The 22145-nt window shown below is 37.4% G+C and overlaps 3 protein-coding genes across 7 annotated transcripts; 2 read left to right on the top strand and 1 right to left on the bottom strand.

The window, feature by feature from the left end:
* Nucleotides 1-1585: 1585 nt before the first annotated feature.
* On the bottom strand, nucleotides 1586-5943 carry LOC106164567 (putative methyltransferase-like protein 24). 5 transcript variants are annotated; one of them, XM_086994454.1, is made up of 7 exons: nucleotides 5735-5943; nucleotides 5134-5523; nucleotides 4658-4878; nucleotides 4269-4400; nucleotides 3817-3885; nucleotides 3139-3295; nucleotides 1586-2534 (listed from the first exon to the last, which is right to left on the bottom strand). In XM_086994454.1, the coding sequence occupies exons 2-7, from the start codon at nucleotides 5248-5250 to the stop codon at nucleotides 2232-2234; spliced, it is 999 nt and encodes a 332-aa protein (XP_086850580.1). In that variant the 5' UTR covers nucleotides 5251-5523; nucleotides 5735-5943; the 3' UTR covers nucleotides 1586-2231. The 5 variants fall into 5 exon arrangements, with proteins under 5 accessions (XP_086850580.1, XP_086850581.1, XP_086850579.1 ...); XM_086994455.1 differs by having other exon boundaries at nucleotides 5134-5485; XM_086994453.1 differs by having other exon boundaries at nucleotides 5741-5943.
* Nucleotides 5944-8159: 2216 nt separating this feature from the next.
* On the top strand, nucleotides 8160-12935 carry LOC147760372 (zinc metalloproteinase nas-36-like). Its single transcript, XM_087018753.1, has 10 exons — nucleotides 8160-8293; nucleotides 8781-8999; nucleotides 9620-9791; nucleotides 9925-10054; nucleotides 10367-10433; nucleotides 10726-10923; nucleotides 11395-11533; nucleotides 11868-11990; nucleotides 12328-12443; nucleotides 12807-12935. The coding sequence occupies exons 1-10, from the start codon at nucleotides 8210-8212 to the stop codon at nucleotides 12933-12935; spliced, it is 1377 nt and encodes a 458-aa protein (XP_086874879.1). The 5' UTR covers nucleotides 8160-8209.
* Nucleotides 12936-16642: 3707 nt separating this feature from the next.
* On the top strand, nucleotides 16643-22099 carry LOC147760371 (uncharacterized). Its single transcript, XM_087018981.1, has 11 exons — nucleotides 16643-16775; nucleotides 17123-17245; nucleotides 17494-17616; nucleotides 17961-18083; nucleotides 18392-18514; nucleotides 19068-19190; nucleotides 19531-19656; nucleotides 20111-20233; nucleotides 20531-20656; nucleotides 21001-21155; nucleotides 21678-22099. Exons 1-11 carry the CDS (start codon nucleotides 16661-16663, stop codon nucleotides 21708-21710), a joined length of 1293 nt encoding a protein of 430 aa, XP_086875107.1. The 5' UTR covers nucleotides 16643-16660; the 3' UTR covers nucleotides 21711-22099.
* Nucleotides 22100-22145: the final 46 nt, after the last annotated feature.

The following is a 22145-nucleotide window of genomic DNA, read 5'->3' as shown; positions in this document are numbered from 1 at the left end:
CTGTGGCTAGTGCAATAATAACAGACTCCCATTCACATGCCATTAGCTTAATGTATTTCTTTTTGTTGCAAGAAGTATTAAACAGTGGATCTGCATTGCATACAATTTGGTTAAACTCACGCTTAAATTCCTCACATGGGGGAACAATGTAATAAAGTGAATTTCATCCAATATTGCCTTAAGATTATATAGCGTGCATAATAGCTGTCATCAAGTTCAGGGGGTAGATTAAGACTGCATTCCCACAGATTTTAGATCGATCTATCCGCGTGGGGAATCTCACTAGATTGTTGCCAGCTTAGTCGGCTTAAATGTCTGTCCCACCTTCCAAAAGCTGTAAAGGGGTAATTAACTTTCGTGCGCGCTCGGCTCACAGCAATTTAGCGTGAACCCCCGGGGAGTTAGGTCAATCCAGATAGATCGATCTAAATCTATGGGAACCCAGTCTTAGACCCCGTTCCTGCACCTAGATCGGTCTAGCAGAATAGACCCATCTCCGAGGGGGTTCTCGCTAAATTGCTTTCAGCTTTAGCGGGTTAGATGTTGCGCACGCCTACTGAATCTGGGATAATTAACTATAGTTTAGCAGCTTTAGTAGGTGTGGCAGACATCTAAGCCGCTTTAGCTGAAAGCAATAAGCTAGAATTCCCTCGGAGATGGGCCGATCCCGCTAGATTAATCTAGTATTGGAATGGGGTCTTATTTTGCCGACCAGTTTCTATTTGTAGGTTATCTGAGCTTGTTCGAAATTTAATCAAGGTATTTCTCTTATTTCTAACCTTGAAAGTGTCTTGATAAACTTCATTGTTGAAGTTGGTTTAAACTTAAACTTGACATCCTCATGCAGATTAACATTTTCACGGCTCGTGCAATACTGCATATTGCAATCGCAGTCTTCGGAGATGTAATGACTGTAACCCGGTTAAGATAATGGGTTTTATATTCTGTCTCTGATAATAAGGCCGTTTCGTTAATCATCCGTTTTTAAATGTGTGTCCTCCATCAGCTCTGTGAACGATGCCTCTCCCCGGAGTCCACCGTGTCCATTATGATTTTAAAATATCTTGTCGCGTTAGTGTCAATTTAATGTCAGCATTGACGCGAAGGGACTATTCCCCGACCATATCGTACTAACTGTGGATGGGTCTATATTCGACGGGATTCTCGCTAAATTGCAATCAACTTAAACGGCTGTAATGTCTGGCACGCCTACTGAAGCTGCTAGGGGGTAATCAATTATCGTTTAGCAGCTTCAGTAGGCGTGCAAGACATCTAAGCCGCTTAAGCTGAAAGCAATTTAGCAAGAAACCCCTCAGAGATGGATCGATTCTGTTAAATCGATCTAGGTATGGGAACCCAGCCGTACTTTCTTTTATGTATGTGAAATACCTACGTAGAAAACCGTCTTTTACACGACAAAGGAAACAACCGGAAGCTCTGGAAGTATATTTATCAAATAACTTGTCAAATTATTTACAGCTGATCTGGTCCTAGTCAATAATATAGTTGATAAAAAAAGTGCAGTTTTTCGTTAATGAACAAAATTGACTCATACCCCTTTATATAGTCATAAACCTAAATAAAATAACTTGGTAGTTCTTTTATTTCAGAGACCCAATACTGATTTCAGAGACATCAAAACACATCATAAAACGTGTTTTTTAAAAATCGAAAACACATTCACCACTGTTATCGATTCATCCCCACGAGATTATTTTTGATAGAGGTACCACTTCATAAACATAGGAGTATGAGAAATGTACGTATCACAGTTCACACGACCCTAAATGATTTTGTTCAAATAAATTAAAACTTGCTTTATGGCATTAATATGAGACGTCGTTTGACCTCAAGGTGTTTATGTTGCAGTCATAACTAAAAAAGTAAAAAGGTTTGTGCGGCGGCCACTGTCACTTGAGGTTTGAGGGGTAATGGAGGTCATTATGTCAACCAGTCTGGCAGGAACGAAAATCCTAGGAATGAAAGTCCTAGGAATGGAAGTCCGTGCTTCCATATGGTTAGTATAGGTTAGGGTTAGTGGTAGTCCGCTAAGAACCGTAGTCCGTTCTCCCCTGACTTTGTTGACGTGACATTCGTTTCACATACTAACCCCAATACTCCGACTAACTCTAGCCTGCACTAATCATATGGAGACACGGGTTTCCACTTCTAGGACTACTATTCCTGTAATACTGACGGCAACTTTTCAAATCCCTTTCCCCTTATGTGAATCATGTTTGTAGATAGTTCGTATTGACAAAATAAACATTATTGGCCCACGTCAGCACTCTTCCAGTGAATTTGGACTTAATTCTCGAAGACCCATTTCTTTCTGAGAAAAATATCTTAAAGCCAAGTTCTTCTAGTTTCCTCAATACATATACATGCTTCGGTGTTATATATTTAGAAAAGTTCCATATATGCAGCTCCATGGCTAATTGTTTAACATTTTTTAAAGATCCTTCCTTAAAGGCAGTTTTTAAAGCGTCCCACTCAGATTCCTCCACATCCATTTTGAGGTAGTCTATTGTTGCCTGAAATGAGAAATTAATAAATTAATGTCAAGCGAGATTGAATCAATGTGGCATTTTAACGGTTCTTTTATACCTCTTTATATCAGTTTTTAATAACCCTTTTCTGGCCATAAAAGTTGGTCCAAAAAAAAAAAAAAGATTTATAGATTAGGTTCATGTTTTTGTATGACTCCCTATTTGCATTACAGAAGTTTGTAATTTTAGTTCAAAAGCAATATTGTATAAACATAATTGAAGTATTGAACTGTATCACATTTTAGGATTTTAACACTGCACTGTTGTGTTAATAATTATATAGTGCAATGACCATATCAGAATGCTCTTTATAAGATGTAAATACTATCATTATTAATGACATACATTTCTCCTTTAAAAATTACTTTAGATGCAACTTGAACAGTACTTAGAATAGGAATAAAAGTACTAGTAACTAATATTTATTAAATATGCATCTTGTAACTATTTTTCACGGTTTTGCAGAGAATTAATCTGGTTAATAAAGGTCGAATTGGGGAAATAGGACAATTCATTTTCGCTTTGTGATAATCTTCTTTTTTAGTCGATGGCCTTTAAACAGACCAATAAAAGAAGAAATATTTATTACATCTGAATGTTTCAGCATCTGTCTTACTGTCCCGAGAGTTTTGAGAGTCCATCTTTGTCCATTTTGCCACCTGACAATTCTGTTTTCACGAAACAGCCCAATGTTGTAAAACCACATATTTGGTTGTACCTCCTGATACTCATGCTTTAGACCAATGCTGAAAATTATAAATACATCCCCATAAAGATATTTAGATCATTGTATCTGCCAAGTCACAAGTTAGAGTTCTAGCCTTTTTTATGATTTATTTTCTGACAAATGCTGAAAAACACTGATGTCATCGTTTTTGATATTATGCAAAAAAGGCAACAAGCATGAAGTTGTAAAAACACATAACAGTGTGCTCAAAGTCTTAGACTTAGGTGAAAAAGGTAACATAAAAAATAAATATGCAATAACTTCTATCAACATTATCACCTATCTATATCTATCAGCATTTTAAAAAAATTCAAATTTTTCAGTTTCTTAAGAAAATTTATTATCAATACTGAGTAAGATAAAATAATAATAATAGTAATAATAATAACAATAATAGCACTGTAATAATAATAATGATGATGTTTTAGCATAGCAGTTTGAAAAATGTGTTCTTTATTATATGCATATGTAAAACGGCTTACATAGCCACGTTTTAGAACAAAGAGTAACTTTACATTGTAAACACGTGGTGTTACTGACCTTGGATCAAACCCATACACTGTGCAGCTCTTTGACATATATCTGTCGAAGGACCATTCATTTCCCAATCTGTACGCAAAACATAAACATAAAACATTAACATATAAGTTGTTTAATGCATAAGGATAAAGATCTTCATTTTATTTGCAGAATTTTTTAATTAATAAAACCCTTCAAAAAGAGTGCAAACTGGGCTAAACCTATCAATATTGGCCAACAGCTGATTATGCTTATTTCTAGATCAGGAAATGCAAAATGTACACATTTTTGGCTAAATGTATTACTGATGTAGCTAAAAATATTTTTGAATTAAAATTGGCAGTATCTAACCAGACATATACTGACTAGAACAATATTATCTAACAGAAACCACTGTAAATCTCTCTCTCTCTCTCTCTCTCTCTCTCTCTCTCTCACTCTCTCTCAATATATATGGTTTCATTCATTCCTACCCAAAAGAATACACAAGACATGAGCCAGGTTTAATGGCAAACGGTGGGTCCATACAAACTTCCCAACCTCCGTCTTCAGAGATTCCAGCACGAACTCTATTACGGCAGTCGTACTGCTGGCGCATGAGATGGCTGCAATATATGAGAATTAAATAGTAAACAAATATATCTCAAAAATTCAAATTATAAATAAATAGAGTTATAAATGATAATAACAAATGAATACATATATAAAACACAGTTAAATAAACAATTTTACTCAAAATTTTGATGAAATGTTAATGTATGTCAGTCCTTGCTTATAACCCATTACATTTAAACTACAAAAATCCTTAAATATATAGTTTAAAATAAAAATTTAAAAGGGACATCTTAAAAAAATGACTTACCCATAAAACCCTTTCTCTAGTCTGTCATATTCCTTTAATGTCATTTTTAACTTGGGTATAATCTTATTTCCATCACCCAGTAGGGGTGAAGCTATTTCCCCTCCTAGCTCTTCTTTAAAAAAGAACGGGTCCCCATACTGTTTGACATCGGTGTCATTTTTATCCCTTAACGTCGAGATTATTTCATCCATCAGATTGTATGATGTGACACCTGTGAGATGCTGAAATTAAAAAGAAATGAATAGTCTGGCTTTTTTACAAATAGCTACCAGGATTATTTAATTTCTGAGATATGAACGTTTGGCAAAAATAAGCATATTTAACATTTTCATTTCTTTTTTTTTTACTGGGATAGATATCCAGGGCAGTGGCAATATGAAAAATCTAAATTTCGAGTTACACTGAGAGAGAGAGAGAGAGAGAGAGAGAGAGAGAGAGAGAGAGAGAGAGAGAGAAGCGAGAGCTAGCTAGCTTACCAAGTGGGGACCTTGAATTATCCACAAGAACATCAAAAGCACAACAATAATCCCAACTGAGAGGCCAACCATCACCTTTTGTGAAGGTGAACGGAAACGTAGGCCTTGGAAATTCATTGTGACACTGCAAGTCCAACTGGGTATCTCAGAATGTCACGGAGTTTTCTGGTAGCATACAATCTTCATAAATCCATGAAGCCATGGGTGGTTCAGTGGTGGGCTCTTTTCTCTTGTAGCAGGGGTACTAGTTATCCTAGCGTGCAATATCCCTTCATTAGTTATAGATCTGGTTAAGTTCTACTGCGGCTTCCGCATTCATTGTGCTGATCATACCGACGACAACTCCACGTAGCTAAAATGAAGAAATGAGGAGCTAATAACTGGAATTACCTGGAAATAAAAAGCATTCAGCAAATTAAGTTCATAAACTTAGGAATAATTATCTTACTTATAATTTTCTGATAGTACAGCTTCACAGTGTATATAAACGCCTTTTCACAGTGAGAACATATACTGTTAAGTACTGTGCTGTAGCTATATAATATGTAGTCAGGTAGTTAAAACGTGAAATAAAGTTGAAGTAACGTTGATCTATACGTACATGTACGTGTTATTACTGGTACTGAAACTGGGTGAACTGTTCTCTGGCGTCGACAAATACAACACCATGCAGCTGAATGTAAGCTAAACACAACCTGCTACCCAGTTAGTCCAGACTAGCTTCCTGGTCCAAATGAGATAACTTTACTTCAAAGTGACCACCGCTTTGTTATAGCAGGGGTTATAGTGGAAACGCCGCCATATTGTATCCATCGCCACCTGGCGGAGATTTTGAAAACTATTTGTTTAGCAGGTGCTCGCCCACTTTCACAGATAGATTAGCTGGCTATTGAGTACGAGGATAATAAAAGGGAGGTCCCTTGGTCTTTATGGTCAAATAATTTTGTTAGAATTTATATAAACACTTAGACGAATAAAGAGAGAAATAAGCGAGCTGGTCACTTTGTGAAAGGGAGAGAAACACCCCGTAGGCCTAAAAATAACAGGTTAAATTATTTTCCCCATATTTTCAAAAAGAGGAGACGAACAGCACAGCCAAGTGTACTAAACATAGATTATTCAAAGAAAACGCAGGAACAAACGTCTAAATTTACAGTATCAAGACCGTATTATTCGAAAACGAAAATAATATCTAGGCCGCTAAAATCTGTGATGCCTACTGTAGTATTATTTTTCAGCTAGGCCCTATATCTACAACATACCCCCTGTATCTGACATACAGGTAGGGACCTACGGCCTACTAACTACTAGTCTTATCAACGTAGCTTACCGTAAACCACACTTGCACGTGTAGGCCTATAGCCGCAGACAAACCAGACAAAACTGATCCTTTTTGTAAGTATATTTGTTGATCTACCCTATTTTTATTATTTTTAAAGGAAGCATGTGATAGGCTATGTAGGCCTTTTGGTTTGGTAAATGGCAAATTACATTGAAACCAGAAAAAATATGTAATACTTTTATTGCTGTTTTTTTTTTTTTTTTTTTTTTTTTAATCTGAAATCACTCAAATTGTGTAACCGACATGCCCATTCCTTAATAAAAAAAAAAAAAAAAAAAAAAAAAAAAAAAAAAAAAAAAAAAAAAAAAAACCTATCTTATTATTAAGCTGCTATGTTAGTAAGTTAAAAAAAATAAATTTCGCCTTCTTACAAATAAAATAGTCGCCGTTTGTTGATCAACTATTTTGTCTGTCCTCGCGGTGCTTTAAATATCAATGCTTGATAAAAGAAATTAACTAGGATCGAAAGGCACCATATACAGGAGCGTTTTTTTTTCCTTAAAAGTGGGATTGATAACTGTTTATGACTTTAGAATACTGGTACGTCAAGTTTGAAATATTCAGATTTTCTTAGATCAATACGAAAAATGAAATACAATATCACGCCTGGTGACTTCTATGTTGAGAGATGTAATGAACTAAAAGGATGACAAACATATGAAAAAAAATGACCTGGAGATCTTTAAAGAGCACAGCTTTCTGAATGAAAGTTTTACTTTAAGGGAAAACTGGTTATTAAAGAGAGGTCGCAAGCCCGGCTTCATGGGAATGTATCGAGGGCGTTATCAAAATCCTGCTCCGGATTTCATATTAATTTTGTGCCAGTAATTCGCTCCTTTAAATTTACGGCGCACCTGTATTTAAAAAAACGTTGAGATCTTTGCAACCTGTTTTAATTTACGCATACAATATGAATATCGAGTGCTGTTTTGTCGATTTACAGAAACAAAGTTATCTACCTGAATGTAAATTGGTTATTAGTCATTGACACTAAGAATTCCAGCAAATGCAGGAGATAGAATACGTTTGGCAGGTGCCGTCGAGTATAAGGTGACCAAGATGTATATCAGATAACAGACGGGGAATGTATTAAAGCAAAATCGGGGACAGAATTGTATTCATGTGAAAAAGTACTGAGAAAACAGTTTTATGTCCATCCCATTTTTTCACTACCACGTGGAGAACACAAAGCCTTCTTCGCATATCTGATATTTATCTAACTCCACAAAGGTGGTTGATATAAGGAAAACTGCATTAACAGGATATTGTAGACTTTCTGATAAGATTGGGTTTTTATTTTCGTATTCAGGAGTCGCGCCAGCCAAGTGATAGTCGTAATACAGAACAATACTTCTAAGTGTATACATATCACTAACTGAGCTCAGGAAAAGCCTCGATTTAACTGGCGTCACAAGCCAGAAAAGACATTGTTTGGGTTATATACGTAACCGTGGGAAGAGATGGGTGCATGCCAAATATGTCGACTTTTTGCTTGGACGATTTTGGTTTTTCTTGGAAGTCCAGTACGGTTTGTTTTTGCAGCAAGCATGGTAAGACTTAATTGTTACTCTTTTAATATTACTTTCTCTCTCTCTCTCTCTCTTTCTCTCTCATCGTATCACTTTTTTTCTCTCTCGAATGATGCCGCTCTCTCTCTCTCTTTCTCTCTCTCTCTTAGATAAGATAAAGTTTAACAATATAGATCATGATATTCACAATGCTCACCTTGGAATCATGTGGGTAATTTATCTAATGTCATTGCCCCAGGGTCTACCTGTCCCTGAGTCAAGTGAAAAGTCAGACGAAGTAACTGACACGGTAAGTCGGTTTTAAGTTAACCGTATATTGCTACAATACACTTAATAGAATTGTGAACGTCCATAAATACATCCTCTAAGTTTGAGCTTGCACATGCATGTTCCAATAGCGGAACAAGTATTTCATTTAACGATAACTAGCAGGTGGAGATTTTTGCCATACTTCTTGGACATAAAATCACTACTGTTTACCTGAAAAAAAAATTAAAACTAAAAATTAAAACATGCGATGATTATGTCGTATGGACTATATATCTGGACTAATTATATATTCATTTTATCATATTCAAAAATCTCTGAACATGCCAGTGCAAGTTCAAACCCTGAGCTATATATCAATTTATTCCTCAGTGAACCAGTAAAAGATTTAAAAAAAAGGTATTTCACTGCTTCTAAATTGCTGCTGTGTGTAGGCCTATTCTCTCTCTCTCTCCACAATAACCCGTCACTTCAACGACTGTATATAACACAATTTCCCCGCAACCCAGACACTCAAAGGGACAGATGGACCGCAGTCTAAACCAGACCCGTCTCCAGCAGACGATGACTCCTCGCTCTCTGCGGATGACGTCACGGTGACGTCACACCTCCAAGACTTCCTGTCTTTGAGAGGTCTGTCCACGGGAGAAATGGAGAAGACGACAGAAATTCTGAAGCAAGTTTGCAGACGGATCACCAAAGAGAAAGATTCTAGGAATCTGGAAGAGGTTAGGTCTTTATGTCTTTTACTAATTGCCTTTCAACCTATTACCATGTGGTTTAGCCATCCGGTAGTTATTTACATAAAATTTAAATATCTATAACTGGACATATTGGCAGGCCTACTATTACACCCCATTTCCATAGATTAGATCGACCTACTTTAGATCGACCTAACTCCCTGGGGGTTCACGCTAAATAGCTGTCAGCCGGGCGGACACGAAAGTTAATTTCCCCCTTACAGCTTGTAGTAGGCAGGACGGACATTTAAGTCGGATTATCTGAAAGTAATCTAGTGAGACTCCCCGCGGGGATAGATCGATCTAAAATCTATGGGAATAGAGCCTTAGAGGTAAGGGAGAAGCAACGTCGTCAATAAGACTGAATTGTACCGAACATCCAGTAATAGACTTAAAGTTTCATTTAGATATCATATCATATAGTAAGTGGAGCTTTTTTCTACACAAGAGGGGTTTCAGAATAATTTTGAAATAGTGATAACTTTGATCAAACGCATCGTCCGTGACGTCATTTAGTTTGATATTAATACTTCTCCGGTTTAAGGCATCAATTTTCTATATCTACATAACTGTTTTCTATATCCAGACTTTTATTTCTATTGATCTAGATATGTGAACAAGCCGTGAGAGACAACGTGTTAGGGGACATAGCATTTACGCCACAGCAAGCTGCCGAACTCTTAGATAGTCTGGACAAACGTAAAAAGAGAAAGATGTACCGATATAGCAAGTATTACTGGTCGTTGCCTATCAAGTACAAGTTTACACCAGAGCATTATGGTAAGTCCACTGAGCAGTACAACCTCTACAACCTTATATTTACACGTACTTATTAATGGCATCAATAACTTGAATTCTTTTTACTATTTGTTTTGTTTGGTTTTAGTTTTTATTATGACATTTTGTATTTTAGACGAAGCCGAGAAGGCGCAGATTCGGAAAGGACTCAGGCACTGGGAGGATAACACGTGTATTAGATTCCTAGAGACCAATTACTCGGAGACGATCACCGAAAACCACCTGTTATTTCATAGGGGAGGAGGGTGAGTAACTGTCACTCATATGTTACTGAGCATTAACCCATATTTAACCAGACTAAACCCAGATCTAACCCAATCTAAACCCATATTTAACCTAACCATAACCCACATTTTACCCAGAAATAATCCAGGCTCATCTTAGAGTGTTGGATGGGAAGTACTTATAACTTAACAGAGAGCACTTGCTCTCTGTTAAGGATCCGTCTTGCTGTTACAGTAGATTTTATAACACCTAAAACAGCTAGGAGGGCCTCTCATAATGAGTGTACATGTAACTGCCTAGCAATTATACATGTAGAAATATTTTAATTTCAGATGTTGGTCGTACATCGGCAGTTACAGGAGTCCTCAGCTTCTCAGTATTGACCGTGGCTGTTTTGCAGTGAGTAATGCTACCTCTCAATATGCGTATTCATCATTCTGTGATTAAAGAAGATGCAGTACGACCTTTATTTCAAATAACAAAATTTATAATAATTGCTGCAACAATTTGGTCTTTATTATTTTTTCTTAAAAATAACAAAGTTTTTTGTCTTGTATACAGTTCACGTGCGTGCGTGCGTGCTTGTAAGTAAGCATTGGCGCATTCGTTTTTGTTTGCCAATGCAAAGATTTAAACGGTCAAACTGCAAGGTTTAAAAACCAATTAATCAAATGTTCTCAAAACCTTACAGTTAGGTATTGTTGCTCACGAGGTGGGACACGCTGTTGGTTTTTACCACGAACAATCCCGACCAGACCGCGAGGACTACATCGTAGTAAACGAGGACTACATAGACCCTCTAGGCCTTTACAACTATCGAAAGACGTCCAACTCCGTGAATAAAGGAGTGAGATATGATTTGGGATCTGCAATGCATTATGGGATGCGGGTGAGCACGTGGCATTCGCATCATGGCGGTCATTTTAAGAAATATGAACTATAAAAAATTCGGCAAATGTTTGGAATGATGACAGTTTTCTTTCCAATGCACATTATTTATGGTTTGATGTGTTTCACTTCCAGAAGAATACCATAAAACAGTAAGCTGTAATATACAACCTGTAGAATTTTAAAATAAAGAGGTGGGATACTACGGCATTTGAATATACAGCGTATCATAAAACAACATTAACCTTACAAACAGTTGTTTTTCTATTGAAAATAGTGGCCACATGGCAATCGCTGAGCGTGCTTTTAGAACGTACCCACATTGCAGCATAAGGCCCTATAAAGGGTTAAATCTGGGTTAATCGGCGGATCTCAGGGCATGTGTCTTGGCTGTCACCCCTATTTCGCTTCAAACAACACCCCCCCCCCTCACAAAAAAAATTAAGAAAAATAAAAGTCTATTCCGTTCTAGTTCTTCGCGCGGACTGGCATTCCTCCTAAGGCGTACGCCGTGGAGGCTCGGAACCCTCTGTACCAGTACACCATGGGGTGGCAGTCCAAACTGAGCTTTGCGGACACCTTGCTGGCCAACCTGGCCTACAACTGCACAGGTACATGTATATACACGTCTCTTATGTTCCTATAAAATTCATTCTTTGAAATAGTTTTTTGCTAATTTTGAGCGTGGGTATTTTCACACACACACACACACACACACACACACACACACACACACACCAGTAAAATGACGAGCACCAATACCATAACTCGTAAGCCTATAATGTATTCAACCTTGGATTTATGATACATTTAATGTATTAATCTTTCCTTGTACCTTGTTATACTGTATTATATCGTATGTATTTTATCACAAAAGCGAGGTTTGAGCGGAAATGTGAAAGGCTCTTTAAAGTTTATTCGTACTATTTTTCCCATTTGTTCTAGTTCGTTCTTGCAAAGGAACAACTGCTCCCGTCTGTAAAAATAACGGTTATCAAGACCCCAATGCCTGCAGTCAGTGTAAATGCCCAGAAGGCTTAGCAGGGGATTGCACGCAAGTAAAACTAAGTATGGCTATATCTTTAAAGCTTGCTACGCTTGCTTAATTAAGGAGAAGCTTTATACTTTTAACCTGATATTCTCGAAATCAGATAACTTTTATATTTATCCGATCTTTATGGTTCTGCACAATCCTAAAATATTCTTATACTACTGGGGAACATGCAACCGAAGGAGTTTTTTTTTTTTTTTTTTTTTTTTTTTGTCGCTCGGAATTATCATCCCATATCGATCCTTGAATTCTAATCTGCTGTCAATTGAACTGATCCATCTTCAGGTTTATTTGTATTATCTTGCTGTATATAAAACACGAGAAATTATTCTGAGATTTTTATCATTTCTTTAGCTTCTGGTGGATGTTATGGGGAATATACAGCTACCGATAAAGCCCAGATTCTATCGTCTCCAAGCCACGAGCAATGGGAACACGGCATGACGGAGTGTAACTGGATTATCAAAACAGTATGGTGGTCTTAATTCGTGTTTAAGTGTAGATTTGTCGCCCAACGCGTTTATGAGGGGTCATTCCCATCGGTCTACGTAAATCGATCCAACTGTCGTTATTGCAGATGTGACATTGACCATAAATGAAAAATTAAATAAATTTCTTAACACAGACTGTAAGCGTATGGATAGGAAGAAATAACGAAATACCGAAGGCGGAAGGGGCACTCCCAACTATAGGCCTATAGAGCTACCGTCATACTATATTTTCCAGGGAAAATGCAGCAAAACGCTACCTCAATTTCCGACACAATTCGAATAGTAATAATATTCTTTGCACAAAGATTGAGTACAGTGCATGTATTTTTCGTATTGTTTCAGAAGAGCACAGGGAGTGTCTTGGGGTTCCGTTTCAAGGGCCCATTTCAAGTGGCCACCTACAACCACTGGGCTTGTAAAGACTTCGTGGAGGTCCGTGTTGACGGTCTGACCTATACTGGGGCAAGGTAGGCTCATGTACACGTCTCATGTACATATCTCATTTACTTTGAATATAGTATTATAGTCTCGTTATTTTGGATGTCAGACTTAATGTTGGTAAGAATATATATATATATATATATATATATATATATATATATATATATATATATATATATATATATATATATATTCTCTGGTACCAGGATGTAGACCATCCGGTACCTGTAATTCTTAACACGTCTGAATAGAAAGTGGTTATCACTCTATCATGATATACAAGGTCTAGTAGATACCAGTGTACCAGGTAAGTTTATAGTTGAATACGGCATCTTCAGAACAAAATCTTGGCATACACCTGGTACATGTATGCGTTCAAGTGAAACGTTATGATATTGAACAGCGTGAACATGTATGAATAGACGCGTTTCAACTCAATTATTGTAAAGAAGGTTCGGAAGGTTTGATGTTAGACATCACCTTGTTGTAGGGCCTATTCAAAGGTTTTGCACGTAAATATAGCGGTGTTGATTTTTTTGTTTCAGGTTTTGTGGTTCGCAGCCCCACATCCAGGAATTTGAGTCAGTTCAGAACAAGGCACTTGTGCTATACAGAGGAAGTAGAGGCAAACGGGAAGGTTTTCGGCTGGAGTTCGTAGAAGGTCAGTACCCGTCTCCTTATACTTCTTTCTTGTTAGTGAAAACATTGCAATAAGAATTGCTACTTTCCTTTATGGGAAATGGTCGACGAATTGCCATTTTTAAATTATTTTCTTTTCAACTTTTAGCACAGGTAGGCCAACCAGTATTTACATCATTTATATAATTTCAAACACATTCAGCACAAACAGAATAAAAACGTTATCTCAATCAGTGTCCTAGTCCTACGGACTACTGGACTACTACTTCCTAAAATCCAATTACATTCGATTTCAATTTTCAAGTAAGGTGAGAAACGTATATATCTATTACTCATTAATTTTATTTATCTGTTTATTTACATTTGCATTCAAAAACGTCTCCAGACACCAATGAATGCGCCCTCGGACTGCACAACTGCACTCATTCCAGAGGGGTGTGCAAGAACATTATAAAACAGTTTCATCCAACGCTGAAAGGTTGGGAGTGCGCATGTCAAGCGGGTTACCATGGGGACGGGATCACGTTTTGTCAAGGTAATGAGTTCGAGAAATGTGATTTGTTTATGCAAATTACCTTTTACTGATGAAAATTCTCGTTTTTATAGCTATTTTGGTCAAAAATGCAGCGCGTGACAAATCTAAATGAAGCTATCACCACGACCTTTGTTCTTAATTGTCAAGATCATTTAATTGATTTAAAAAAATCAGTGGAGGATTATGTATAGAGAAAAACGTACTCATTTCCTTCCCAAATGTGTAGGCTACGCATTTGGATCGTCTCCTTCGGCTATTCTGCAGATACTCCGCCAACTGCCAAATCAAGCGAAATGCCGTTCAAAATAATTTCCCAGGATAATTACAATTATATCTTGACTCATTAATATAATTTGCATAAATCGTAAAAAAAAACTTTACTCAGCAAACTGAATTACTACTTTTCATTCTTGTTAATGGCCAGAGATTGTTATTTTGTCAGACGAACATATGCCTAATTTGACATGACACATGAAAGATGTGGTCACATGTCAGACTGACATGAGTGACGAACTTCTCCGTTACCCTGTATGTACCAGTACATGTATTTCAGACGTTAACGAGTGTCAAGATGGAAGTCACGACTGTCACCCCAATGCCAGGTGTGTCAACACCGATGGCTCCTTCAAGTGTTCCTGTTTCGCTGGGTTCACTGGAAGTGGTAGAACCTGTGACGGTAAACTTTATATATTGTCATGTATTTGATGTAACCAGTAATATGAAGTAACGGCGGGGGTTGTGATGGCAATTGTTGAATGTGTCCAGTAATACATAGTTTAGGTTTTCAAAATAAATCTAATGGTTGGTTTGATTTTGCAATATGGCGGTGGGGCTAAAGACCGTTTTGAGTTTGATTAAAGATTTGCATACTCCAGGGAACAAGGTTGAATAATCTAACTCTATAACATCTGTATTACAATATGGGTACGTTAGTGTCATGTATTCTGTCTGCATTCATTCAGTTGAAAAGAGAACACGCTGTTTAAATAATCGTTTTACAAAATAAAAAATTATCTTCCTCTGATATGACTTAATTTAAAATGAAATCCGTCTTTTAAAATTTGTAAGACACTGTTGTTTCAATTATGATTACCCTGTATGGCCCCAATTTAATAACTTCGGTTTTGTACAGCCCACTGTAGTATTTTAATCATTCAATATTAAAACAGATGTCAATGAGTGCGGGTCTACAGGGATCTGTGGCGTGGGGAGGTGTGTGAACACAGTGGGGTCGTACACGTGCCGCTGTCCCACCGGATATGGATGGAACACTTCGTCGTGCGCAGGTACGGAAGTGGATACCGTAGGTCTATTAGTAAAGCAGTTATGGATAGGGCATGCCTCTGTGATGAAAGGAGATTTGTTACAACTTCAAGAAAAACGAAAACCGTATGCTCTGTCACGATCTTCCTGCCATTGTTTGCTTCTAACAGTTTCTTTCCCATGCATCCACTGAGTGTTATTTGGTGACAGAATCATGTATCTATAAACAGTTGGTATATTTATGAAATCCATACTTATGCTTATTTTCCTTATCCGCCATATTTCCCTATTCACAGATATAGACGAGTGCGTGTACAGCAGGTGCGACCCCCATGCTGTCTGTCATAACCTCCCCGGGTCCTATACATGTCAGTGTGAAGACGGGTTTGTGGGTAACGGGTATGTGTGCCATGGTAAGTATGGACTACTACTAATACTCAGTGGATAGAGAAAGGCCTGTTCCATATCAGGCAGTTGTCCTTTTACAAACAGGCCTAAATAAATTCCGAAAATTTAAAAAATAATAATAAAGTGACCTTTTTACCAGCAAAGCGCTATTCAACTAATGTGTGTCGTGTTTTCCTCATATACACTGTATCGATTGATAAAAATATTAACTTCGATAAACTAGATCACGAAATTGTATGTTCTCCTATTAATTCGTATAATTTCGGATCAGTTTGCCATAATCACAAAATTCTCGCCTTTGTTAGTACGCCAGGAAGGCATGTGCGAGCCTTCAAACAACACCTGTGATAAAAACGCCATCTGCCTGGTGGAAAACGGGACAGTCACCTGTACCTGCCTGGAGGGATACACTGGAAACGGGACACTATGTGACGGTGAGTCGATATGAGGGAATAAACAAACATATACATAAATAATCCATGGAAGGTAGAGGAAATAAGGCAAAAGAGAAACCAGAAATAACTCGTTAGGCGGGATTATCTCGCGTCATCGATATCGACGGCAGTCTGTACGTCCCGTGCTTTAATTAAAGTAGTTTAAAACTCTTAGCAGTGTAAGGGCAATTTATTGCTTGTTTTAAATTTAATACCGCTCTTATTTGCATTCCCTCCTCACTGCAAAGCAGTACAAAAGAAACTTGGTAAAAATTAAATGATAAACCCTAAACTACTATGGCTTTCTACCTACAAATAAGGAAAGTCCCCAGAACCATAGTGTACGAATAATGCTAAGCTCTTTAGCATAATATTCATACGCGATTTTTGTTAGCCACTACTATATTGTAATAAAAATTCGTAGCTAATATTTTTTCACCCGGTTTAACCCAGATGTGGATGAGTGCAATGCAACGATGCCTCCCCAAAAATCCAATGACTGTGACGTCAACGCGTTTTGTCTTAACGTGGCGGGTTCCTATTCGTGCACGTGCAACGATGGTTTTATTGGCAAAGGTGACGTTTGTGAAGGTATGTGACGTCATGTATGTCCACTCGGTTAGATATGTGCAAAAACAACGATGATACAATTGATAAAAGAGTGAGAATATTTAATGTTTATTCTATCAACAGTACACATTCATTACACGTACTTCTAGTTGAAAAAAAATGTATGCCGATAATTTCAAAGTGCCGTAAAAAGGGGTTTTCAAGTCGTCTCGAATAATTTTGTACGGATTATTGTATGCACAGTATTATGTGTATTCAAATTTTATGATAGAGCATTTTAAAAATAAAGCTTTAAATGCCCCCTTCCCCTGAGTTTTTACAATTAGTAAGGATTTTTTCTAACATGTAACACGGCGTCACCGTTCCAGATATAGACGAGTGTACGGGCGGTGCCTGGAGGTGCTCCCCACGTGCTAGGTGCTTCAACACCATCGGTTCCTACACCTGCTCCTGTGATGAGGGGTTCTTTGGGGATGGTATTAATTGTACAGGTAAAGCTTGTGTACCACACTCGTTATTATTATTATTATTATTATTATTATTATTATTTGTAGATTTTGATAACGGGAAAAGAGTTATCATTATTTTAGTTTAAAGACTATTCTTTCAAGTTAATACACAGTTGTCAGGTGATAATTTCAAGAGGCAAAGTACACTGTATGTGTCGGCCAGAATGTAACAAACATTTCCAAACATATCAATATTAATGTGGCATCCATAATTGTCCAACATGTTACAGATATAAACGAATGCATGACGGGAAATCCAAGGTGCCACGACTTGGCCGTGTGCCAAAACACCGCCGGAAGTTATCGCTGTGTTTGCCGGGAAGGATTCACAGGGAACGGACGCTTTTGTAGAGGTTTAACATTTACATATCTCGAAAAAAGTCTATATTTCAAAAAGATCTCACTGTGGTATATCCATGTTACTTTATGTAAATAACAACGAATCTTTAGCTGAGTGTCTGATTTAGATATCGTAATGTTAAATGCGGTATCAATATGTATACGTGTAAGACCATGAACGAGTATTAGGCCTATCACTATTATTATTATTATTATTATCATTATTATCACTATGTTTATTTATTACTATAATTTGCACCTTATTTTGATATCGTGGTATATGTTTTAAAATTAGCGTGATTGGATACATCCTGTCATGATTTGCCAAAATGTTACTATCTGTCGCATGTCAATGAAGAAGTCAACGAATGTGCCGATGGTTCTCATAACTGTTCCGAAGACGCCACGTGCACCGACTTTTACGGCGGGTTCAACTGTTCATGCAGCACGGGGTTTAGTGGAAATGGGGTAATGTGTGAAGGTATCTGAAATACTTTTCATATATTTTTACAAAACGTGTTGAATAATGGCTCTTTTTTCAAATACGTTTCATGCTTATTTGATAAAAAGGCGGCAGAAATACTCAACTGATTATATATCTTCTCTCTCTCTCTTCTGTTTCTCTCTCATCTATCCAGTTCTGTTTGGTGAAGAACAGTTATAACAGTAATACCACTGTACACTGGAGGGACTAAAAGTTAGCAGAGAGTGACAATGTCTAACTATACCTGGATATTTAACCAATGTAGGTTTTAACCGCAGTGTTTTTCTGTCCTACCTCTATGAAAGACATAGATGAATGCGCTAGCGGAATACACAACTGTGGGACACATTCTACATGTACTAACACTCGGGGCTCGTTCAACTGTCGCTGTGAACCATATTATGCTGGGGACGGAATCAACTGCACAGGTGATAACTTCGATTAACCAGGCCTGTTAACGAGATCGAGATTTTAAATTTTTATGCCTGTTCTTTATTTATTCTCCATTTAAACCTGAAACGATCTCACCTTACGTCTTCAGACAAATACTTGTAGTTTCAGTAAGAACGTTCTTAAAAGTAAACAATGTTGCGATTGGACTGGGACAAACGCTACAGATATTATGCAGGAGCGAATTTAGGCCGTCTTCTGGGTCTTCTGGAAAACGGTCAGATTTTCAAGTTTACATTGACGGGTATTTAATTTTTCCTGTCGGATGATGGTCAAAAATGGAGGATGGATCAATAAAGATAATTTGGAAGCCTGTCAGAAAATATGTTTGGATCCGCCCCTGTTATGTAGGACCATCTAACAAAAGACGATTGATGCCAAATGAACGAATTTTCGGAGAGGGGTGTGAGATACCAGTATATGATTTTCCTTTTTTATGTCCAATGTCAGCTTCACTCCAAATGCACTTTCTATCTCTAAGTTGTATCGCTAGAAGAAGAATAACAGAAAATATTTTTTTTTCTATTGTAGATGTGAATGAGTGCATTGCTGGGACCGCTAATTGTGACGTCAACGCCGACTGCCTTAACACCGAGGGGGGCTACACCTGTACCTGTCGAGAACCGTTCCAGGGAAACGGCACAGTTTGTGTGGGTAAGGTACTATACCAGTTAGGGCATTCTTGTAAGACTCCATTCTGTTATGCTGTTATTCTATTGTACTTTGAAAATGATTCACGTGTGTGTCATATATACACTAGTATATAGGCCCTACATACGCGGGGTTTTATTATGAAATCCTTTCTATCAGCAAGAAGGTGTCAAAATCGCCATCAGTTGACTTTGTTGGCCTCCCCCTTCACAAAGTAAATAGATAAATAAATAAAGAACGAAAGAAAGAAAGAAATAAACCGTATACATTTTTTAACAAATAACTACATGAAACGACAAAATTATCATGAAGAAGTATTATATCTTTATATTTATTATTTCAGATGGCTGCAAGGACATATCGTGTCGTTTTAATCAGATTTGTCTTCTTACACCCACCGGTGTTGCTCAGTGCGCATGCGCTCCTGGTTACCACTTTGGAAAGGGAGACTTTGAGGACTTCTGCGTAGGTATGTATTCATAAAATGTGTGACGGTTTTAAGGCATCTCACCACAAATATTATATACTCAATGTTTGACAGAATATATAATGAAGCAGTTGCTTTGCTATGGGTAAGTGCCACCACGTAACATTCTTTTAATTTAAACACATCGGAACAGCGGTCAATTGTTTAGGAGAGAAATGAATATTTATTATTATTATTTTTTTTTTGTGCTTTTAGTGCTTTCCTCAATATAAAATATACGTATTTTTTTGACAAACGTAATCCTTCATATTTTTAATTTAAACCCGGGTTTTGGAATTTTCGGAAACTCTGCTCCATTATCAGTATGGCTTAAGCAGCTCCCAAAGGCATGCTTATAAAATACGTTAATTAAAAAAAACCTTCTAAACTTGTTGTGATTCAATAACACCCACACCCACAGATGAACATTTTAATTGGCTATTATCTCTCAATACAGATGCCAATGAATGCCACACTCAGCCGTTTCCCTGTTCAGTATTTGGTGAATGCATCAACACGTGGGGTTCATATTACTGCCGCTGTAGAGACGGTTTCAATGGAGATGGAAGGAATTGCACAGGTAGGCACTTTATACCCCCTCTCCCACATTTTACTTTTAAATTATTTAGAGGAATGTGAAGATAACAATTGGTATGAAAAACACACATGTATTCGCGCCGTTGTCCGACTGCAAAACGTATGCTTTTCGGTTTAGGGATATAAACCAGAAATTGCACCTCCTCACCCCCCCCCCCCCCAAAAAAAAAAAATATATATATATATGTATTAAATATACATTAAAAAGAAAAAAAGAGAGAAAGAAAATAATTTAACAATAGAAATAAGGAAACTGACATATTCCATTATTTTATTCCAGATATGGATGAATGCAGACTCAACCAGACGACGTGCCATCCCTTGGCTTTTTGCCAAAACACTCTGGGGTCTTTCACCTGTAGATGTCGCCATGGGTATTATGGAGACGGATTCACGTGGTGCGCACGTGAGTTGAGTTCATTAATCTTAGGCCTACTGTCTTTAATGTGGAAGTATATCGTAAAAATACAAATAAACAATTGCTCGAATTCGAAGATATGCCATGCTTGACAAAGCCAATCATGAGTTGCGTGTATTGGGCCTGATATAGGCTACATATACGTTGCCTCCAATTTTAAGTTCAATCCATGAATTCGCGGTTCGAGGCGATTATTTGGGGGTTTGTGCTCACAAATCTGAGGCTCGTGATTGCAAACCGCAATTTTCGTTTAAAAGGCCTGGAATATATACGAGTATATCTACACCATGTTTCAGTTGGTCAAATCATTTACGTGTTTTTTTGGTTTGTAGCCGGCATTGATCCCTGTGTGAGCACTCCGTGCCCCTTGATCTTTGACTGCCTGGCAAACCAAGATGGCGGCTACTCCTGTGAGTGTCCACCAGGGTACGAGGTCGGGACAGGGAAGAAATGGCGGGGTCTTTGCGTGCCCATTTTACCGAACGAGGTAGGAATTTTATTTCAACGATGCATATATGGTAACACCCAGAGTTTCAGATATTCCTGAAAACGCACCTGCATTGTCAGCATGCCTGTAGAAGTAAGGTTCTCAAACTCTGAAACTCAGGGGTGAGCTGACACACCATACCAGGTATACTCCTGATATATGATACATGTATCAGGGGCAGGCTCGTAGCCAGCAATTTCAAAAGGGATTCTTTTTCTGAACTAAGTGGACCTTTTACCATGAAACCTTCGTGCAGCTAGATAAAATTTTACCCGGAGGGAACTTTTTTCGGCAAAAAGAGGGTTCGAAAAAAGCCCCCTGCTACGCGCCTGACTGGGGCCTTAAAAAGAGTATACAAAATTAAAGTATAGGCAATACAATATTTTTGCAACATTCTACTAGCGGCCAGAGTGGACATATGCGGAATTTCTATTTATGAGATGTACGTAGAAAGACGAATGCGAGTTCGCATGCAGATGATCGAGTCTGGTTTCCACTAAAACAAGGATTTATCTATTTCAGAGGCGTGGAAACAGATCGAGACTGCGAACGTAAAGCACAAGATGACAGTTCATATATAATTGAATCTACTTGCTGTGTCGCTATGATGATGTGTACCAAGAATTGCCACTAACTCTGTCGTTTGAAGGGAACTTTTATTAAAGACTTATTTTTTAAAAATCGGTTTACACGTTATAGTTTTATACAATTATGGATTGTTTTGAAACTCATCCTTTTAAACCGATCTTAGTTATAATTATTAACTCTTTTATGTTCATTAAATAAGTAATTTGTATTTGCAGCTTTAAATTTGTAAGGTCCGTTTAGATTTTAATGGAATACGCCACATAGGAATAAATGATGTTAATCATTATTACGATTTTGATAAAATGACATTAGAAAGTTAATCTTTGGTCAAATAAAGGCTGCGTTCACTTGAAAAATCTATTTTCTTAAAATCTAAAAAATCTATTTGCGGTATGTTGTGAT

Source organism: Lingula anatina, chromosome 8, assembly GCF_051362555.1.
Source record: "Lingula anatina isolate TDL-2025a chromosome 8, LinAna3.0, whole genome shotgun sequence".
In the NCBI taxonomy this organism is placed as follows: domain Eukaryota; kingdom Metazoa; phylum Brachiopoda; class Lingulata; order Lingulida; family Lingulidae; genus Lingula; species Lingula anatina.
This window is presented reverse-complemented; position numbering and strand designations above follow the sequence as displayed.